This window comes from Sarcophilus harrisii, chromosome 3 (genome assembly GCF_902635505.1).
Source record: "Sarcophilus harrisii chromosome 3, mSarHar1.11, whole genome shotgun sequence".
Classification (NCBI taxonomy): Eukaryota; Metazoa; Chordata; class Mammalia; order Dasyuromorphia; family Dasyuridae; genus Sarcophilus; species Sarcophilus harrisii.
In genome coordinates, this window is record NC_045428.1 from 195,450,984 (window position 1) to 195,472,292 (window position 21,309).

Genomic DNA, 21,309 nt, shown 5'->3' on the forward strand with positions numbered 1-21,309 from the left:
TGAAATGTCAGTTGTGTCCTGGTTTGAGTTACTAAAGTTAAAATCTGTTGGTTGAGCTAATTGGTTTTCATCTGTTAATTCTCAGTATATTTTTCCCATTAAAAATTAGAATTTGGGGGCTTTGGATCTGTAACTGGAAAAATTGAAACTGAAATAAAAATAAATCACGAAGGAGAAGTAAATCGTGCACGTTACATGCCCCAGAATCCTTGTATTATTGCTACAAAAACACCATCTTCTGATGTATTGGTTTTTGATTATACAAAACACCCCTCTAAACCAGGTAAGTAATAATTGTTGTGTCTATACTTGTAGTGGTTTATTTGTTTTGTTTCATTTTATTTATATCCAATGCTGAATTTTTGACTATTTAAAAGGAAATTCAAATGAACATTTCTAAAAGTTAAAAAGGGGGAATGGGACAGTGTTCTTTTAAAAAATAATAATAAAAGCTATTAAATTAAATTTATGGAATTTTAGAAAATAATACTTTCAAAAGATAAATATAAGCTTATCTTACCCTCTGCCACTCAAACAACACTTGGATTATTTTGTTAGTAAAACTAGAGTGGCCCAAAGGTGGGTGATCAAGGATAGTGAAAAGACTTGAAACTTTGACGTAGGATGTATGACTGAAAGAATTGGAGACAGCTTCAAGGAGATTGGACAGACTTAGGATAACAGAATTTTAGGAATAGAAGGGATCTCAGAGGTTATTTTGTTCAGCCTCTTCCTTTGTAGAATGAAATAAACTCGGGGCCCTGGAAATTGAACTGAATTTCCTTTAGTCACATAGTAAGTTAGTGGTAGAAGCCAAACAAAATCTTCAGATATTTAAATTGTTTTGCTTTGTTTTGTTTTAAGAGGCATGTTCTTAGACAAAAATAGCCAATTTTTTTTTTTTTTTTAATACAAGCAAGGTTGTTCAGAGATGAAATAGACTGCTTTGTGAAATAATGACCTTATTTATCTGGCAGTAAGTCTCAAGTAGAGGACTACTTGACAAGGATTTTGTGGCTGGTATCTCTTGAATTGGTTAGAACATTGGACCAGATGACCTCTAAAGTCCTTGGTAACTTTTTAAAAATTCCATATAAGAGGTCTATAAGCATACTTATTTTGAAGGTTTCTGAAGTACCTGAATTTTTATTTTTGATAATAGGTGATTTCCACTAAATATTGGCAAAATAAAGTTTAAATGGGAGTGGGGAAGAAAAACAATGCTATTAAAGCATATCGCATTCAATTATAATCTGTAGTTTTTTCTTTAAACTGGTTTGTTTTGTTTTGTTTTCAAAAAGGGCACATAATTCTATTTCAATATATATCTTTTTGTTGCTGAGTTTTTTGTTTTTGTTTTTTTAATTTCAAAAAGATTTTATTTTAGGAGATTTAACCTGTATTCAGATTTGTTCAGAATGTCTTTTTTTTTTTTTTTTTTTTAATCAGTTTTCCTTCTAGGTATTAGAATAAGAATTATACATGGTCCCTATTGGAACCAGATGCAACTTTTTTTGGTGCTAGTAAGAAAGTTAATTTCAAGTCATTATTCTCACATACTTATGTAACAGGTACAATTTAATGTTTGTTTTTGTTTTTTTTTTTTTTTTTAAAGACCCAAGTGGAGAATGTAATCCTGATCTTAGATTAAGAGGTCATCAAAAGGAAGGTTATGGTCTTTCCTGGAACTCTAACTTGAGTGGACATCTCCTAAGTGCATCTGATGACCATGTGAGAAATTTGTTCTTCAAATGTTATGTTCAAATGGTTGTCTAAAGTGTTCCCTATTATAATAAATATGGGAAACATAAATGAATGATTTTTCAGGATGTACACTTAAAAATTTTTGTTGATTATCTTTAAAAAAAAAATAAATAAATAAATAAATCATTCATGCACCAGCCCTGAAGTCAGGAGGACCCGAGTTCAAAGGTGGTCTCGAACACTTCCTAACTTCCTGATTCTGGGCAAGACTGTGACTCTATGTGACTCTGGGCAAGTCACTTAACCCCAATTGCCTCGGGGGAAAAAATCATTCCTGCTGAAATCTTTATTAATAAAGGAATTGGGAAATAATTGGGGAAATTATTACATAAATTTGAAAAAAAAAATTACTGAAATGCTATTTTCTTATCAGTGGATCCTCTAGCTAAGGAATTTCTTAATCTTCTGACTGCCTAGTAAATCCTATGGACCTCTTTACAGAATGTTTTTAAGTGCAAACAATTTATAAGATTACACAAAGGAAACTGATTATAATAAAATAACATTATGTTTGACACATTATAACCATGCCTTTATCACATTTCAAAAGAAAAAAAAAAACTTTTATAACTCTGTTGCAGAATTGTGGCCATCTTCCAGATCCTGCTCTAGGAACCTTTCTGACATGTGATTGGTAGAAAGCCTTGAATTTGATACCCTAGAAATCTTAAGTGATTCCCTTTTGCCTCTAAGAGAAATATAAACTTGTCATTTAAAGCCCTCTGCAGAATGATTTCAATGTATCTTTTATTTCTGTTGGATAAATTGGGCTTCTAGACATGCTTTGAATTCAGCATTCTGTTTCGCCAAGCCCTCCTAGAGTTGTTGCTTGTTTTTGGCTGGCAAGGAGTTTCCTCCCAGAAAAAGATAAATGGCCTTCAAAGCCCAATTATGTAGTAAATTTTTAGGGATTTTTTTTTTTGAATATTTTTACTCATTTCTTGTGGATGTGTATTGTTTTCTTTTCAGACTGTCTGTTTATGGGATATAAATGCAGGCCCAAAGGAAGGGAAAATTGTTGATGCCAAAGCAATCTTTACTGGTCATTCTGCTGTTGTAGAAGATGTGGCATGGCATCTACTCCATGAATCATTGTTTGGATCTGTTGCTGATGACCAGAAACTTATGATGTAAGGTGGAAAGATCTGGTTTGGTTTGAGATTTTTTTTTTTTTCTTGTTGACAGATAATATAAATGTGAATGAACTTTTGGACTGTAGCTAAATATTTCAGTTCTGTTCAGATCACAGAACTGCTATCTGCTGCTGCATATGTGAATTTGACCAAATCTCTTAACTTTTCTACATTTTAATTTTCTTATTAAAGTAAATTGAAAAGGTAGTATTGTCATCTCTAAACTGAGCAGATTTTCTTCCAGCTCTGAATCTGTGGTCCTATCTGCTTTTGAGTAGAGATTAATGTATATAGAGAGAGGGACTAAGAAAAAAAACAAAGCACTTAAACCAAGAAGTTCATTCTACTTTCCAAGGTAGGATTTACAGTCAGGAATTAGATCTTACGATTTTTCTTTGTGATTTTCATCATCAAGTTATATATATATATGTATAAATAAGGTAAAATATAGGATCTATCTTGTGTTGAGTGGGTTCGTTAAAGTGGTAATGACAGCAAGAAATAATGGTAGTGAAGAACTAGTTTAAAATTATCCGTATTAAAATAGAAATTACTGTTTTTATTATTGTTTATTTTATTATGTGTTTATTATAATATGCTTTAAAAATGATTTTATTGTATGTATTAAGTATATACTTTATATATATATTAAGTATATATAAGTATTAAATATGTTTATATTATAGTACATGTATACTATATACTTATTTACTATATAAGTATATTATATACTTATTATATTAAGTATAATATATAATTTGTTAAAATAGAAGTGTATCATTTATATTTTGGGGCTGGGTATGTATATATATATATATATACACCCACACATACATACACACACCTTTTTTTTTTTTTCACTTTTTTTCTCCTTCTCTAAATTACAGCTGGGATACCAGGTCCAATACAACATCTAAGCCAAGTCATTCTGTAGATGCGCATACGGCTGAGGTCAACTGTCTGTCATTTAATCCATACAGTGAATTCATTTTAGCAACTGGCTCAGCTGATAAGGTTTCTAAATTTTTAAAATTTCTGTGGATGTGTAAATGCATGTCATTTTAGTGATTATCCCAAAAGCCTAAAATTGTTTTCCCATTTTTTCTCTTCAGACTGTAGCTTTGTGGGATCTGCGTAATCTAAAATTAAAACTACACTCCTTTGAATCTCATAAAGATGAAATCTTCCAGGTGATGAATTCTATCTTTTTATGTGAACATTAGACTGAAGAATTTATAAAGTCCTTTTAGTTGTATTCTCTTTTCTTTACAATATTTGAATTCACTTTGGAGCTGGCTTTGATACTGGGTTCACCTATTTAGTGGTTTGCTTACCAAGATTAATTCAGTATTAGATCAGATTTTCCTCTATTGGAATAAATGTATGATTTGTGGTAATTGAGAAACTCCAGTAATAGGTTTTTCAGGTGGTAATTCAGTGACTGACAAAGAGCTGTAATTAATTTTACAATAAAGAGAAAAACACAGTAAATTTTTGTAATCTCTTAAATTTTATTCATTATACTCTAATTGTATTTTAGTTGAGTTTTTATGGCCATTTATTGATTTTAATTAAGTTGAAACTTTGGAGAATTATTGAACTCTAAATGGAGAGATATAGTTCGGAAAGGCTTTCTGAACCTTAAGTTAAATATAAGTGGTAGAATAAATAAGCATTTGTTGGTGCTCAGTAGATTGCTTGTGTGGAAAAAATGGCTATGAGTTATCCTCAACAAACATTTAAGTGCTTACCATATATTAGGTATTGTCCAAGGCACTAGACAGTAAACTAGGATTTATAGTGACAGCCCTGCCCCTTCTTGATGTTCTCTCTGTAGTCTGATATTGCCGCAGGAGCCATTGAAGGCAAATTTGGAACTTTGAAAGCATTCCTAAGTTCAGTTGTAGAAGGAAAAAACTGTAACAAGAAAGAACAGCTTGGGGAAACTGATCAGGGGGCAGGTTCTCAAGAAACAAAAACCTTGTGTGTATGTTTATGTATTATCTCTCCCATTGTCCTTAATTTTTTTATTTTCATTTTAACTAGTTACAGTGCCTAAAATTCCCTAAATGAGAGATTTCTTTAGGTTAATTAATTCTCAAATAGAAATAAGTACTCCAGGACAAGTCAAAGAGGGATACGTAGCAGTTTGTGAAATAGACTGAGCAACTTATAAATGCACAGCATTTTCAATTTGGGAACTGACCATATTTTGCGGAGCATATCTTAGGCATTTAGACATTTTTTAATTGCTTTTCATTTTTCAAACTCTGTTGCTAGGTTCACTGGTCTCCACATAATGAAACTATCTTGGCTTCAAGTGGTACTGATCGACGTCTTAATGTATGGGACTTAAGGTAATAAGCTTGTATTATAGTGACAAGATTTGGGAACCATCTTTACCAGTGTTTTTTGCCCTGGTTTTTGCTGCAATTTTTGCTGCATAATCGTTTTAATCTTGTTTGCTTTACTTTTAAGTTCAACTTTGAATGATGTCTTTGCTTCTACATTCAGATAATTTCTGATTATATAACCCCAATCCCAGCCATCAGCCACTGAGTGCCATTCCTTTGAAATAAAGGAAAACAAAACTAACCTATGTAGTCAGTCTCAAGTTAAATGCAATCTTTTATACTCATGATCTCCATTTCACTAAGAAAAAAACAGGGAAAGAGCATGTCCTCATTTTAGCATTGATCTTAACAGTGCTTGGTTTTATTTTAGTGTCCTTTTGTTGTTTGAATCTTTGTATATACTGTTTTCCTGATTATACTTACTTCATTCTTCATCAATTCATAAAAGTCTGAAGGTTAACACTGAATTACTGTTTACAATATAATACCAATTCCCTTCTATTTTCTTACCAATGAATGTCCTTTTTTTCCACATTTTGCTACCATTCAAGTTTTTTTTGTTTAACTGTAAGAACTTTTTTTTATAGCTTCCTAGGTTATATGTCCAGCAAAGGGCATTTCTGGGTCTGATTTGGTCATTTCTTTTTTCCACATAATTCCAAATTATTTTGCAGAATAGTTGGACAAATACACAGCTCCACCAAAATTGATTACTATTTTATTTGTTAATTTGTTAAGTGTGAAAGGAAATTTTAGAGTCATTTTAATTTTATATGTCTTTTAGTTGATTGCTTTCAAGATTGTTCATTTCATTTGACCACTTACCTATTGGTTGAGAGTCCAGACTGCTTTTCCATTTAACGCTAGTATTTTCTGAGAATATTGTCAGTATTGATGACTTTTCATTTCTCCCAGTAGTGTGTCATCTCTTGTCACTAATAAAAATATTTCACTTTCAGGGTACCGTCAGTTAAATTAAGGTTTATGTAGAGAGTTATGTGATTCTTTTCACTTTATAATCTTTTTTCTCACAAGTTAGCCACTTTCACATCTTAAACCAAAGGGGAGGACACAGAAGATTGCCCCCTTTTGTATTTTCCTTGGTATTGTGGGTCACCATGGCCTCAGGAATTATTACCTAGTGTCCATCCTGCAAAAAGTTTGTTTGATGCTTAGCCAGACTGTTCCTCATAAAACAAGTGAATCATGTCATGAACAGCTTATTAGAACCTGTGCTTGAATAGCCTTCACAAAGCCACAGTCACCTTCATTTCACTCGGAGACATCAAAAGAGGACTTTGGTGGGAGGAAGAGAGAAGAGGGACATGAAGAGCAATTATATAGAGTAGGTCTTAATTTCCGCTGAAGAGAGGTCCCTGTGAGAGGAAGGTTGGCCTTTGATCACAATATCTTTATAAAATCATTTTCAAAGGAAACATCTATCAAAATTATTGTGAGTGTACTCAAGGAGCAACTGAAGGAATGAAATGAAAGGTACCAGAAACAAGGCAAGTGCTGCTATGTAGTGGAGGAAAAGGCAGCCCCAAGCACTCTGGCAAGTTGGCTTTTATGCAAAATGTTTTCTGTAAAAATTTCTTTCATTTGTGCATTTTATTATTTGATGTACTAACTGCTTTTTAGAAGTTGTCTGACATGTGGCAGCCACTAAACCTTAGCTATATTTAATAAAAATAAGGACAAAAAGGTCTAGTCTAAGCCACTTATCCCTGTTGGTCTCAGTTTCTTCATCTGCAAAATGAGCTGGAAGACATGAGACAGACCACTGGCATCTTGCCAGAAAACTCCAAATAGGGTCAGATGTGACTGAACAAGAACAGGAGGACTAAAATGGATAGTAATATATAAAGGGCCTTCAAAATAACCTATGTAGCTGTTCATAATTGTGGCATGCCCTAATTTTTCTAGAATTTGAAGCTTTTTTCCATCTTCAAAAAATAGAACCTTCTTCCTGTTCCTCTCTCTAAGGGCTTTGTGTTCATACTGCCACTCAAAGACTTATTTGCACAAACTCCATTGGCTTGGAGAGGGGACATTGTTCTTCATGGATAATTGATTTCTTAAGGAATCACATATGCAGGAAAATAAGTGTTCTATAGATTCCTTGACTAATTTTATGTAATGTTTTTGTGGCTTTATTCATTTGACAAATGAGGAAGCTGAAAATCAGAGGTTTGAAGGAAATAACAAGGTTTAGATTCATAACTGGAAACCGAATAAATATTTCCTCTTTTATACTGAACTGCTGTCTGTGAAACTCTTGTTCACTTACTAATTGTTAAGTAGTTTTTTAAAAAAATGCATATAGGTTTTGATGTCTCTTTTGGGACTTTATGTAATGTTCACCTTCTAATGAAGGTGAATTTATGTAATGAAACACCTTCTAGTGTTTGTATATTAAGAATGTCAGTGAGGCCTTTTAAAGAAATAGTTTTCACTCTGTTTTGCTCCTTGCTATACCGTTATTAACAATAACAGTTTTCTACCAGGTTCCAATATATACTATGAAAAATTAGTTCATTTGCTTCTTAGGTAAAGAACACTATTGTTCACTGTTCTAGAAGATAAAAGATAGTCTTGTAAACAACTTTTTAATAAGAGATGCATTCTGTGGTAGCTTTCCTTTTGCATTAATTCTGATTATAAGAATTTCTTTATCTTTCTTTTTCTTATAGTAAAATTGGAGAAGAACAATCAGCTGAAGATGCAGAAGATGGTCCTCCAGAACTTCTGGTATGTTTTTGGTTTTAATATACAAAAGACTTGATGTCTTTATATAGATTAAATTCCTTTATACAGGTCTTGCTTATTCTAGGAAATACTCAGAACCACAAAAATTCCTACAGGAGAATTTGGAATACACTTAGAGCAGTCACTGGTTTTTGGTACAATTGACAACAATTGACCTACAAGAGCTATGTTGTCCCTTAACAGTTGTATGTAATGGAATCATTTTCATTTACACTTAAAATTTTGTGATGTTTCTCATCATTTCTGATTATGGTCAGTAAATACATTATAAGTGGTATTTTAGGCTTAACTATATTTCATCATAACCTGTGGGATTAGTTTTTCTAGTAGTCAGTCTTTTTCTCTTTTGATAGAACAGAAACTCAGGTCAGATAACATCCTACCTCGTTTGGCAATTTAGTATTAGAGCTAGAACCAAACCCAGATTTTTGGATTCCTGGTCAGCTGTAGTCTATTTCAGGAGTAAAGTCCAAATTAATCTCGTTTTATAAATTCTTTTTTAAAAACTAAAGATCTCTTTTATTTTTCAGACTTTAAAATCCAATATCCTGAAAATTCCCAATTCCCAAATTCAGTGATCTAATGTGAACTTCTTTGGATGCCTCTCCCCATACCCAGAATTTGTTTAGCAAGTCATTATCAACTACATACATACAACATAAAGCAAGTCATATCAACTACATAAAGTCATTATCAACTACATAAACACTTAATTAGTGCAAAAAAAAAAAACTATATATGTGTATCTGTTGGCTGTTCTGAATGTACCTTGTCCTCTTCTATCTCTGCACTTGAGCTCAGGCCATTTCTCCTTAGCTGTGACTCTCTATTTAAATCTTTCAAGACTTCATTCAAATCTATTCTCAGGAAGCTTTCCAGACCATGCCAGTCTAACAGCGATTTCTTCTTCTATTTGTCTATCATTTCCTTGTAACACATTTGTTTCACTTTTCCTTTATGTATGTATACCTTCTGTCACTGTGTTGTAAGGTAAAGATTGCTCTGTGCTTTTGAACATTGTTTCCCATGTTTCTGGAAGAAACATTCACCTTCTTTGACTCATGTCTAAAATAAAATGAGGGGTTGTTGACCATTTCCAGTCCTGACTTTTGCCTTCCAGTGGTGCTGGTTACAAGTTATCAGATTGTGCTGGTGCAATACATGACATCAGAACATATCAAAGGGAAGTTCCTGGAGATTTAGGAGTATTTCATTATTTTTCTATTGTTTTGTGTGTTACTAGAACTTGAATTTTATTTCATATTAGACTATATTTAAATAGAACTTGATAGTATATAGTCTTGATGTTGAGAGCAAAATAGCATGCATGTTTTAGGAACTTCACCATAATGAAATAACATTCCCTCGGATTCTGAAACAATGTTTCTTGATAGTTTTAAAATTGTGCTTTGACTTTGACTTAGAACAGAATCATGCTGAGGTACATGTACATCATACAGCACATTAACAAAAAACTTATTCTTATGTCTATATGTTTACTAACATATAGACTAATTATTATAATAGACTAATTATTTATTATTTATTTATTACTAACAGTTTATTCATGGAGGACACACTGCCAAGATATCAGATTTTAGTTGGAATCCCAATGAACCTTGGGTAATTTGTTCTGTTTCTGAGGATAACATCATGCAAATATGGCAAATGGTGAGTACTGCTATTAATTTTTATATTTGGGAGTATCCTAGATTTCAAATGAGAGTATCTTTCATAACATAAGGCACCTGAATTATTTGGGGATCATATTTACGAGTGCTTAAAAAAATTTTGTTAAATAACTTTTCACTTCTATATGGATTTTATTTTATTTTGTTTTTCCTTCATTTACATTTTCCATTTCATCTCTCTTCTCTCTACTTGGCTTCAAAGCCAACTTCAAAAGCTTTTTTAAAAGGAGTAAAAACAATTCAGAACAATTAGCTCGTATATCATCAAAGACCTGAAGAATCTCAAATGTTCCATATTCAGCCTCCTACAGAGAAGAAATGAGGTTCATTCTCATTTCTTCTTTAAGAAATTTCTTCTTAGTCATTGGTTTTATTATCGCTGTTCTTTCATTTACAAATTATGTCTTTTCCCATATAGTCATGGTTTTCCTGATCCTGTTTAATTTGTTGTTAATCAGTTAATTTGTTGTGAATCTCATATCTTGAAGTCTTTTTATTCATTGTTATATACTTATAACAATTCCATTACATTTATATCACAGTTAGTTTAGCCATTAGCCATGTTAATTTGCTTCTTTGTTGTTTTTATTTTTAGTGTGTGCAGGATTTTTTTTGTTTTTAACCAATCTTGGGAGTCAAAAAATGGGCATTTTCTCATGTTTGCCCATATTTTTATGTCCGTAGTTACTCCCCCCAAAAAAATTTATTGGAATATGACTCTCGTTCCATTATTTGATATAATTTTTTCCAATTTTTTTCCTCTTCTGTAATTCACTCATAGGAAATGAATTTATGGCAAAATCTCATGTTTTCATGTGATGGTTTGAATTCTGATCACATTCCCCATTATCATTATGGGACTACTATAATTAACAGCTTCTCATTTCAATTCTGACATCTTAGTGCTTGAGAGTCAGACACATGTGACATTTACACAAGTACAAGCTGTACATTTGTACTGCTTGCAAGTTATACGTGGCTTCACTAAGTCATAGAATTTTTTTTTTGGAAGGCATTTTTCTATCCATAAACTTTTCTAAAAATTGGTTTCCTAAGTGCCTACAAATAAGTTTTGAGTCAAAGGAAGGAAGCTCCTAAATTTAACATACATATACATTATATTTATAAATATATTTTATTTATTTATTAGCATAGGGAACTACTTCCTAGAGAAAAAAATCCCCTCTACTGGTGAAAACAACTGCTTTGAAATAATACTTACTATAAAATGTGCGTATATTTATTTAAAAAGCTGTTATTCCTATTATTCCTTGCTTGGTGCCAAGAACCTAGTGATAAAGACCTGTCAATCTTAAGAGGTCTTCCCATTCTAATTATAAAATGTGTTGATTTGAGATGATTTTATGTATAAACTTTATGAATTATTTCCCAGGCTGAAAATATTTACAATGATGAAGAACCAGATATAGCGGCATCAGAACTGGAGGGTCAAGGATCCTAAAACCTTTTATGTCTAAGATGAAATAAAGATTGCTGGATATTTGTAAAATGGCCTAACATTCATTTAAATTATCGTTTGGGGTTTTTGACTACTATACATTCAAAATATCTTTTTTTGAATGAATGCTTGATTTCTCAAACACATACAAAAAAAAATTGTATAGTTGAATTTTAAGCATTCCTTATCCCTGATTATTTCAGCACTTTCGAAGTGAGCTTACTGTACTATTGTACTTACTATTTGGGAATAGCAACAGGTATAAAAGAGCCTGATTTGAAACTAAGTTGCAGGGTACCACCATCATTTATCCAGTATTCTCCATGTGTCTCTAAAAAACAAAACAGCTTTTTACTTTTTTTCAAAACACTTGATTGGCTTTGCATAAATAAATCTTTTTGGGAAAAAAAAAATTGCCTTGTTCTGTTTATTTACAAAGAATGTATTTAAAAAGAATATGTGGTATAATGATGGCCTCAAGAAAAAGTATATCCTTAAAACGGGTTTCACGTTTTCAATGGGACACAAAAATTTTTTTTTTAGAAATTTATGGCTGAGGTATGCCGAGTTTCTTGAATGAAGTATCTAATATAATTTAATATTCTAATTACTATTAATATATCGATTAATATTTACAATATATACATATTGTATAATATATTACATATATTATTGTATATAATTAATGTATTATATTATTAATGGAACTATTTTATCAATTGAATGAAAGCTTCAAAGCTTTCACACCTGCTTAAAAAGATTTCTTGTGCAAGTTTACAAGTCATTGTATAGCCCTTTTGGGGCTATGTGACATGAAATCTTTCTTACTTTAAACAGGTTTGCTGTTTAAAACTTAACTTAAAAGACAAGACAACTTAAGACAAGACAAAGACAAATCTCATAGTATGAATGACTTTCACGGTCACGAAATTTTCAAAAATATGATAGAAATAAGTAACAAATTTGAATGCCACCGCTACATTTGGGGAACTAAATTCACCAATGCCACCTGTTACATGTCATGTAAAGTTGTCCTGCCTACCTCCTGTGGCTGACTCCAAATCCTGCGCCACCATTGTATTTTCTAGTATTCCTATCAAAACCTTGGTTTTGAATTCACTTACTTTTGAGATTTCCAAGAAAGAAATCACTAAAAGACAGTATTTGAGGCAGTTTTAGACCTAAAACTAAAGCAGAAATTTGACATGGCGAAGAGGGGGAAAATATAGCCAATAAAAAACCTACAAAGCAGCAAACCTGGACATCTGAGCATAATTATTTTTCTTAAGAAAAAAATTACTGCTTTATTTTCTGAATCCTTGTGATCCACAGGGCAATGTTTTTTTCCTTTTCCTATTTTTGCAGTTAGCTTGAGAAAATATGCATAATATATCTACATATAATCCAATATAGAAGTCCATATAATACAATTCAATCCAAATAGAAATGTCGAAAAGGTGAAACATAGTCAACATAGCATGTATTGATGAAGCCTTTTTAGGGTAATGAATACCTTTAGGGATATGAATACCTTTTTAGGGTAAGTGAGTAGCAGAGGATTAAATAAGTATTAAATAATTTACACATTCTTCAGAACTAGAAAAAACCTGGGGTGTCTTTAGTTCTATGTTTCCCAAAACTATAAAAACCCATCTCTGTGAACCTACAAAGCTGGGTAAGTAAGCTGTTTGATTTGTTTTATTACAGCCATGAGCTAGTCAATTGGGCAACAACCTTGGTGTAATCCAAGAATCTCAATCTATGTTAAATTCCTCAGTTTTTCCTTCAGCTCCCCTGATTTAAAGATAAGTCTTAAAAGATTTCTAAATTTCCTCAAATTTTTGCTTTTATCAGAATTCTGCAGCTATTGTCTTCCCAAGGATATATGTACATATGTATATATGTTCCCAAGTACAATATTGTTGAGCCATTTATCATATCTCTGGGTATGGACCCATTTAATAGTTTAATATATAGTTTAATATAGATATATAGTTTATAGTTTAATAGTTTGCCTTACAATTTTAGATTTGATAACTATAAACTTTGTTCTAAATACAAAGAAAACACAGAGCCTGTTAAATTAAGCATACATATTTACTTAATCTATACAGAATTGAGTAGATAAAATCAGATTCACATTAGTGAAAAATCTCTACAAAATGTCTTGAAAAGCAAAACAAGACTGCCTGTTCATTAATCAATTCTTTTCCTCATGAAAGCAGATATGGGTTGTAAAAATAAAGCAGTGTTTAGCACAAACTAGATTTCTGCATCACTTTTTTTTTCACAGTTATTTCCATCTACAATCTGAAAGAGGTAGATTTTCTGCAACACCTGAGAATTGAACTGTAACAACCAGGTGTAAGTGTAGTAAAAGGACAGTTTGCACCCACACACGCACACACATACACACACACAAAATGCTTCTCTTAAAAATCAGAAAACACTTCTGTGGTCTAATGATGAAATGGTCTCTTATCCAGGGCCTAAATTTTAGAGGCCATTATCATTATAGACTACCACACCTCAATTAGTGCAAGAAATGCAATTTAAATGAACTGAATAACAATATTTTAAAGTATTAAAGTAGGGGGCCTGGCAGAAATTGCACCAACTACATGGTAAAGCTGAGTCTAAGTGTTGGGTGTGCTACTACTAGACCTGTAAATCATCTTATTGGAGAAAGAGACTAAGTAAGAGAGGCCTTCTAGTAAGCAAGCATACTTGTTTCTTTTGTTGGGATATAGGACTAAAGGAGGAAAACCCATTCAAAGGGAATCCCAGATCCTCAAAAGTACTCTTTTGTTTTTACTATCTAGAGAGCAGAGAAAGTTAAAACGAAAACAGCGGGAAAAGAATTATACATTAAAATTTTTTTCAAGTCCTTTACAAATGCACAAGATCTGAAACATTATCTTCCATGCAAAGCAAGCACCATGTAATAATGTATGGAAGATAAATAGTTGGCTCATTAAATGTTTGAGCTACATCTTCCACTGATTCAGAAATTTAGGGGTTTATCCTAATTGAAAGGGAAGCTGTTTTCATGTATGAATCTGCACTTACCCTTAAGAAAACAAGTCCCCTGGTTTCATATAACTGCAAGTCGCCACTGAAATGAAGTAGTCAACATTGCCAAGTCAAGCCATTTTGTACAGTTTTATGTGAAACTACTCCCTACACTTCCTTGCCCTTTGGTTTTTAACATGATTAACATTTTAAAGTTTAGAGGGTGGCCTGTCACCCCCTCCTTCATCTATGTCTACTTTCCTCTTATTCCCTCATCAAGCTTAACACCTCGACTGCAAATCTAGCTTGAAAGAACCATTTCTCACCTGCACAGGACAGAGTTCTTTTACACCCTACAGTTTACTGTACATCAATTTAAGGATGTTGTTCAGTAGTGTGAGCTGACTATGCATCAGATTTAAAAGAGATCTACATGATCTCAATGATTAGCTTCACATAAAGGTAAAAACCTTTTTTATCAGTGCAGTCTTAACATTCAGACTACGTGTACTGTGACAAAAGAAATTATTTAGGCAAAGAGAATCCTCAAAAGTTAAATGCTTAGTTTAGAAATCCCTCTTCAAGTTAAGTGCAAAGAAAATAAAGTTAAGTACCAGAAAATAGTACTTTTTGCATTTCTTTTAAAATGATAGCAACAAACTGAAAAATAAGCAAAAACATACTTGGGCATAAGTATCATTATTAGTCCCCTGATTACACTGTCTACTGTTTGTAAATTTAAAATATTGGTCCCAGCCTTTCTGCTTTAGGGAATTTCTTTTGAAATAAGTTTTTTTTTTTTTAAAGTCACATATAACAATCTGGCATTAACTCACAGGAAGCATAACCCCAGAATATTTGCATGTTATTTTTTTAAAGTGTAGTTACTAAATTCTACTTTTTACATGCAGGTTTTTTTGTTTTTTTTTTTTTTAAGTTTGCAACTTCGACGTAACCAAATGGTAGCATAAAGATCTTCTGCCTGGCAACTTAAAAACATTTTCACAAGTTTCCATTCAAAGGAACCATACAACATAATTCAAACATTTAACAGTGATCTCTAACAAGATACCAAGCATTGTCTGAAGTAAAGAACAGTGCATATAGGGAAATATCTGCAGTATGCATATATTTATTATTTCTCTGCAGTTATCATCTAATCTAATCAGCTCACTATATGAAACAGGCCTAATGGCTACTTTTACCATTATGTTCATTAAACCTGTTTTCACCTAGTAACACACTAGGGATACTTTTTGCAAGTTAAGCAATAAATCTCTCATGATCAAGTTAAGTATGCAAGATCAAGTATGCAAAGCTGACAAGCCAGGCCACTGCAAAATCTTGCTCCTATCCAATTCTTTTCACATAGTGGGAAAATTTGTCGTTCTTATAGGCCAGTAAATAGAAGTGTCTTCTAAAAATTGTGGGTTTTTCCTTCTTGTTTGGAGGGTGAAAAGTAAATTATGTTAATATACCAGGAAATAGTACTTTCATATTAGGAAATTAGCAGTATTCCTGCTAATGATAAGCCCATTATGTATCCCTTAACGAAAATCTTAATTATGGACTTTTGTGTGCAAGGGACAGAGAAAAGATGGACAAGGCAACACACATGCATTCTTATGAAAGGAAGGGAAAAAATGAGGCAGATGTGCAACACAGTTGTGGAAAATTTATAGATTAAAACTATTCAAAGCTGCTAGGCAACTTCCTGTACCACATAAGTCCAGTAGTTCTAAGAAAATACAGATATGGTAGAAAAAGTAAGAAATTTTTCACCACAAAACCAATAGTTACCACCAACAGAGAAAGTTATACACAAAATATATCTTCTCAATACAGTGTTTACACTTCATTTTAGTCAACGGAATCAGGGTCAGGAACAGAACTCATGGACACAGTCTCTTGAAAACCATCACTGCCTTCATCTGTTGCATTGTGCTCAGCCTCTAAGGGAATTCCCGTTTCTTTTTTAGAGGGAGTTTTCATCTTTTTGTGAGAATCAAGAAGAGTGCAAGGCTGTAACACAGGCACTGTTTGATCTACATCTGCTTCTTTTACAGAGACTTGTTCTTTAAGGACTTCCACTTTCTCATTAAGCTCATTTCTTTCTGTTTGGAGAGCTCTGCACAGCTTCTCTAAGCGCTCCAGTTTTATCTGAAATGCCTTGTAATCTTTATCTCGAACAGTTTTCTATAAATGAAATTAACAAAAGGTTATATAATCTGGTTAATAAACAGCATAATAAGCTATTATATACAGGCTTTATATATTGTTTGTTTTTCTTATGTTGTGCAAGTTTTAACCAAACCACAGTTTACTAGTAGTAGCTTCTGATATCACGCTGCCATAATTTTAACAAAGCATGCAAATAACCATTATACATTTAAACACAGTCCCCTATATTAAAACGTTTTCTCATCTCAATCAAAATAACATCAGTAGTTTCACCTCCAAGACAATCCAGCATTTTATATATCAATCTCAGCAATATTTTCTCCCTTGTATAGAGAGCTAAACATTTTAAATTATATCTATCCCTTTTGTTGAATCATTTTTCAGTCCTGACTCCATTCCTTGGGAAAGATACTGTAGTGTATCCTTCTCTAGCTCATTTCACAGACTGGGAACTAAAGGAAACAGGATTAATTAAGTTGCCCAGGTACACCCAGCATGTAAGCCCAGTTTTGAACAACTCTTTACTTCAGACCTAGCATCAGATCCACTAAACTACCTAGTTGCCCCCAGAGGCACCATCTCCCTACCCCATACACAGCAATGAATTTTGAAAATGATTGGATATAATTCTAACTCTCCTGAAGCTAATTTTACACATACACACACACCATGTACATACAAAATATTTTCACTGTTTCCTCCCCCCTTTAATCTTTTATCCACCTTTTTTTTTTTTTTTTTTTGAGACTATGTAAAGGACATTAATTAGGTTGTGACTTTCTGCTACCAAGAAGTTATTTTTATTTGGAATAAATGATAGAAAGAATTCTTAGTTCTTGTGTAATCATGTGCTTAGTGAACAGAATATTACAACTTGAATACTTTGTTCATTGGCGTCTAACATGACATAAATGGAAAAAGAAAGTATAAATATTTACATAATTAACAATGTCCACAGAAAAACATGAGTACAAAACAATGCTTTCTCTGCAGCTATGGGATAAGAATTCCCAGGCATTGAAGAAATTCCCCTGACTTTTGTAGGTATATATGGAAAAACAGGAATTAACATAAATTATATAATCTGTACTCACCTCTTCAGCCATTTGCAGAAGTGCCTTATTGTTGTTTTCCCATTTAGTACGCCAAACTATTGTTTCTTTTTCCAGTTTTTTAATTTTCTTGGTCATCTAAAAATTGTTTAATATGCAATTACTGACCACAACAAATTTTTATGGCTTTATTTCTTAAAAGTGAAGAATTTTATAAAATATTAATAATTTGGCTAATTTTCTTCTTGTGTACTTTCCCCACCCCAATTCTGAAAAGGAAAAGTTTTCTAGCAATCTCAGACATAACATCCCCTTACCTAAATATTTTGTCTCCTGTATTAAACCATTCCTGGTAACCTTGATCTTGCTAAAGTGGATTCTTTATTTCTTTATTCCCTTCACTGCAACTACTGCATCCACTCATCATACAAGTCTTCACACTTTCGCAATCTATTTTATTGAAACCCTTCCTACTCCCCCTTGGTTTTTGGGATAGTATTCTCCCTTTCTCTTACAACTCTAACCACCACTTCCTGCTCTGTGGTTTTGCTGGTTACTTCATTCTCCTAACATGGACTGCTATGGGTTTTCTCTATTTCTCACTTGGTGATATCCTCCCACTCTCAAGGCTTCATTACTACCTCTATACAGATCTTTCACCCTTCGACAGCTTCACTTATAATAATGCAATTCCCTATTTGCAAATACCTGCTAGACACTACCCTTGTATCTCCTGACCTTCATTCTCCCATGACAGTGGCAAGACTTGAAACACATCCTTTCTCCCTTAGTCCATACAGCAAATTAGTTGCCAAACTGAATGCAACTTCTGAAATCTTTCTAGAACCTGTCTTCCTTTCTCCACTAATATTCCAACCACTCTTATTTAATCCCTTATCTTTACTCTCTAATTCATCCTTCACAAGACTTTCCACTTTCTAAAATGATTTTTACACAGTGCTCTGATTCTTTTAGTCCTCTACTGAAAAACCTGTGGTGATTCCTTCTTGTGAATCAGGCATATATATATCAGGTATATTCTTAGCTTTTATACACCTACACTACTACCTGGCTCCAACTTATCCCACCAGTTTTGTCTCACACTACTTTTCTATTATAATGTGAGCGTAAGAACATCATTCTCCTTTTCTATTTATATCCCCAGTGCTTAGCACAGTGCTTTTATACATAGCAAATGTTTAATAAATGCTCGTTCTTTCATAATATCCATGTTCCAATAGAGGTTGCTCAATCTTTGTATTTGTTTCTCCATAAGTGTCTAGCAAATAATAGGCACTTAAGAACTTAATAAATGCTTTTTGATCAACTCACTGACCTCCCAATTGCATCCTGCTCTCTCTCCCAGTTCTTTGTTCCAACAACCTTCCCAACACCATTATATCCTTACTTCTGGGTCTAAATTGAATGTCATTCTCAGCTCCTTAAGAGAAGTGTCTGTGGGTCACCTTTATATAACCGGTGCCTAGCACAGTGCCTTAAACATAGTAGGTGCTTAATAATTGATGCTTGAACTGCCAAAATAATAAAGGGGTGACTATAAACTCCTAACTGTGGCAGCAGCTGGAAGTAATGTTATGAAAATACTTTCCTGAATTTCAAAAGAAACCATAAATAATAAATCAACATTCATACATGTGTATCAATATTTGTATACGCCCACATAAGTATCATAAACTACTACAGTTTAAAAGAAAATTTTTTCTTCTCCTTTTATGAAAATCTCACTAAGATGAAACTGGGAGAAAGGAAGATGGAAGTGGTAGGAGTTCTACATTACAATTAAATTGCTACTCACTGTTGTATTATTTTATAAAAAATCAACATTCTTCAGTAAATGAGGTAAGGGAAAATGTGAAGGATAGTCATAATAAGGTTAATCAAGATGGTTTTTGTTATGGAAGGAATTAAAAATGAATATATCCCTCCAACTGAGCAATCCTTAGCTTTAAACATCCTCAAGACTTTTTAGTTACAATACAACTTACCTTTCCTTATGTTATCAGTAAAACAAGATTAAAGAGACAGACTTATTCAGAAGTTCTACTTTATGGGATTGAGGAAAAATAAATGTTTATGACATGGCAAGGATAATCAATGGACAGCCTTGTGTTCCACTGATATTCTTGTGATGTCAAAAGAAATTTGAAGAATGTTCCCAGCATATTGGGTGAAGCCTCTTTGACAAACTATTGAGGAAATTATTAATATGATTATTAGCTACTGTTATCAACTTGTTTTAGGGACAAGTCACATGGTAAGACTGGCAAACACAAATGAACTTGTAATCTGCATCACTGGAAGGAATCTCCACAATGTGATCACAGATCCATGAATATAATTGATACCTAACCCTTCTAAAAAACTTGAATTTCAGTATTACAAATTTATGGACATAAGTGATTATTTCATCATCCTAATTCATCTCTAAAAGTTTTATATTTGGCTGTATGTTTCTTTGGAACACAATCCTCAAGATCCAATTTAAAGTCAAATTTTCTGGGAGTTTTTTGTTTGTTTGTTTTTGGGTCAGTGTGGCTGCTCTTTGATGTGGTACTTTGGTACTGACTGCAGCCAAAAAGGGAAAAACTAGTCCAAACAAATTATCTTAGTCACCAATGATTACAATGTTCCTATACTTTACCTCAAAACTTTCATGAGCTGAAAAGGAGATTGAGGTAAGGAAAGGGGAGATGATGATAGACAATGAGTGGATTGGAAAGACATGTTTTGTATAATGAGGCAACAACTACTGTCTATAACCAAACTTCTGAAGCAAGTCTCACACTCTATAATTGGTACCAATTTTAACATTAGTGAATGACATTCTGGGCCATAGAGTTCTCAGTATTTATCCATTCCTGCAAATGTTGGAATATGGGGAAGCAGGCAACAGAGAAAGAGAGGACAAAATGCTATATTGAGTAATAAAAGGGACAAGAATAATTTATTAAAATATTTAACTTTTATACTGTTCCAATAAGAATTAGAAAGATTATTATTCACCCATAAATTTTAACCACTATAAAAATATAAATGTACCCTGTGTTATCTACATTTAATTACACAATTAATTGAAATACTAAAGAACTACTTGATATGTTCTTTTACATAAGCAGCTCCCTTAGTGTACTGTAACTGTTAATAGATCATTAATCATTTAAGGTATTATACCTAAGATCAGTTAAATGTTGTGAGCTATTGCCAATGGAAGATCAGAAATGTAAAACATCTTTGAAATGATAATGTATGTAAAATCAATGTAAAAAAAAATGGACTCCCATAATTAGGTATGTCCATAACAAGCTATAATCATACTTAAAATAACACTAACTTAAATAAACTGTGTTTTGGGGGTAGTTAATCCTAAGAATCTACTAAAAATCCTGCTAGTACCTTTTCCATTTCCTGCCTGAAGGTTGTAAAAAGTTCATTGCTTTTTGCCATGGTAGTCTGGAATTCTTCAAACTTATCCATATAAAGAGAAAGCTATAGGGAAAAAAATATTAAATATTCTGAGTCTCAGATTAAAAAGTGCTTTAGACAAAGGCTTTTCTGAGCAATAAAGATTAAACATTATTTGCATTTTAAAAGAAATATTAGGTAAAAATGAGACTTTATAGCTATTTCTTAATTAGGGAGGCAAAATTTATCCCAAAGTTTGGATACTCCATGAATTATATATATAAACCCATATATATATCAGATCCCTTTTAGGCAATCAGTTACTGAAATGCTATTATACACATATATATGTATACATAAATTAAATCAAACACAACAAATGAAGCAAAACAATAGTTATAAACTGTGAATACAGCATTTCTGTTTTCACCACTGGGACAGGACAGTTAAACTAGTGATCCTATTACTTGC

The 21,309-nt window shown here is 32.6% G+C and overlaps 2 protein-coding genes across 6 annotated transcripts in view; one reads left to right on the plus strand and one right to left on the minus strand.

Annotated features, from left to right (window-relative positions):
* Positions 1–11,576, plus strand: part of RBBP7 (RB binding protein 7, chromatin remodeling factor) — a 28,827-nt gene extending 17,251 nt beyond the window's left edge. For both annotated transcript variants that reach the window (XM_031958945.1, XM_031958946.1), the window contains exons 4-12: positions 110–283; positions 1,616–1,731; positions 2,734–2,894; positions 3,785–3,911; positions 4,010–4,087; positions 5,178–5,254; positions 7,945–8,002; positions 9,581–9,691; positions 11,105–11,576. In XM_031958945.1, coding sequence (XP_031814805.1) covers positions 110–283; positions 1,616–1,731; positions 2,734–2,894; positions 3,785–3,911; positions 4,010–4,087; positions 5,178–5,254; positions 7,945–8,002; positions 9,581–9,691; positions 11,105–11,173 — 971 coding nt within the window. In that variant the 3' untranslated portion in view covers positions 11,174–11,576. The remainder of the gene's footprint in view (positions 1–109; positions 284–1,615; positions 1,732–2,733; positions 2,895–3,784; positions 3,912–4,009; positions 4,088–5,177; positions 5,255–7,944; positions 8,003–9,580; positions 9,692–11,104) is intronic.
* Positions 11,577–13,250: 1,674 nt separating this feature from the next.
* TXLNG (taxilin gamma) overlaps positions 13,251–21,309 on the minus strand; it is a 55,248-nt gene continuing 47,189 nt past the window's right edge. For 3 of the 4 annotated variants that reach the window (XM_031958948.1, XM_031958947.1, XM_031958950.1), the window contains 3 exons: positions 20,830–20,922; positions 17,458–17,553; positions 13,251–16,378 (listed from right to left, as the gene is read on the minus strand). In XM_031958948.1, coding sequence (XP_031814808.1) covers positions 16,043–16,378; positions 17,458–17,553; positions 20,830–20,922 — 525 coding nt within the window. In that variant the 3' untranslated portion in view covers positions 13,251–16,042. The remainder of the gene's footprint in view (positions 16,379–17,457; positions 17,554–20,829; positions 20,923–21,309) is intronic. The other variant, XM_031958949.1, reaches the window with a different exon arrangement.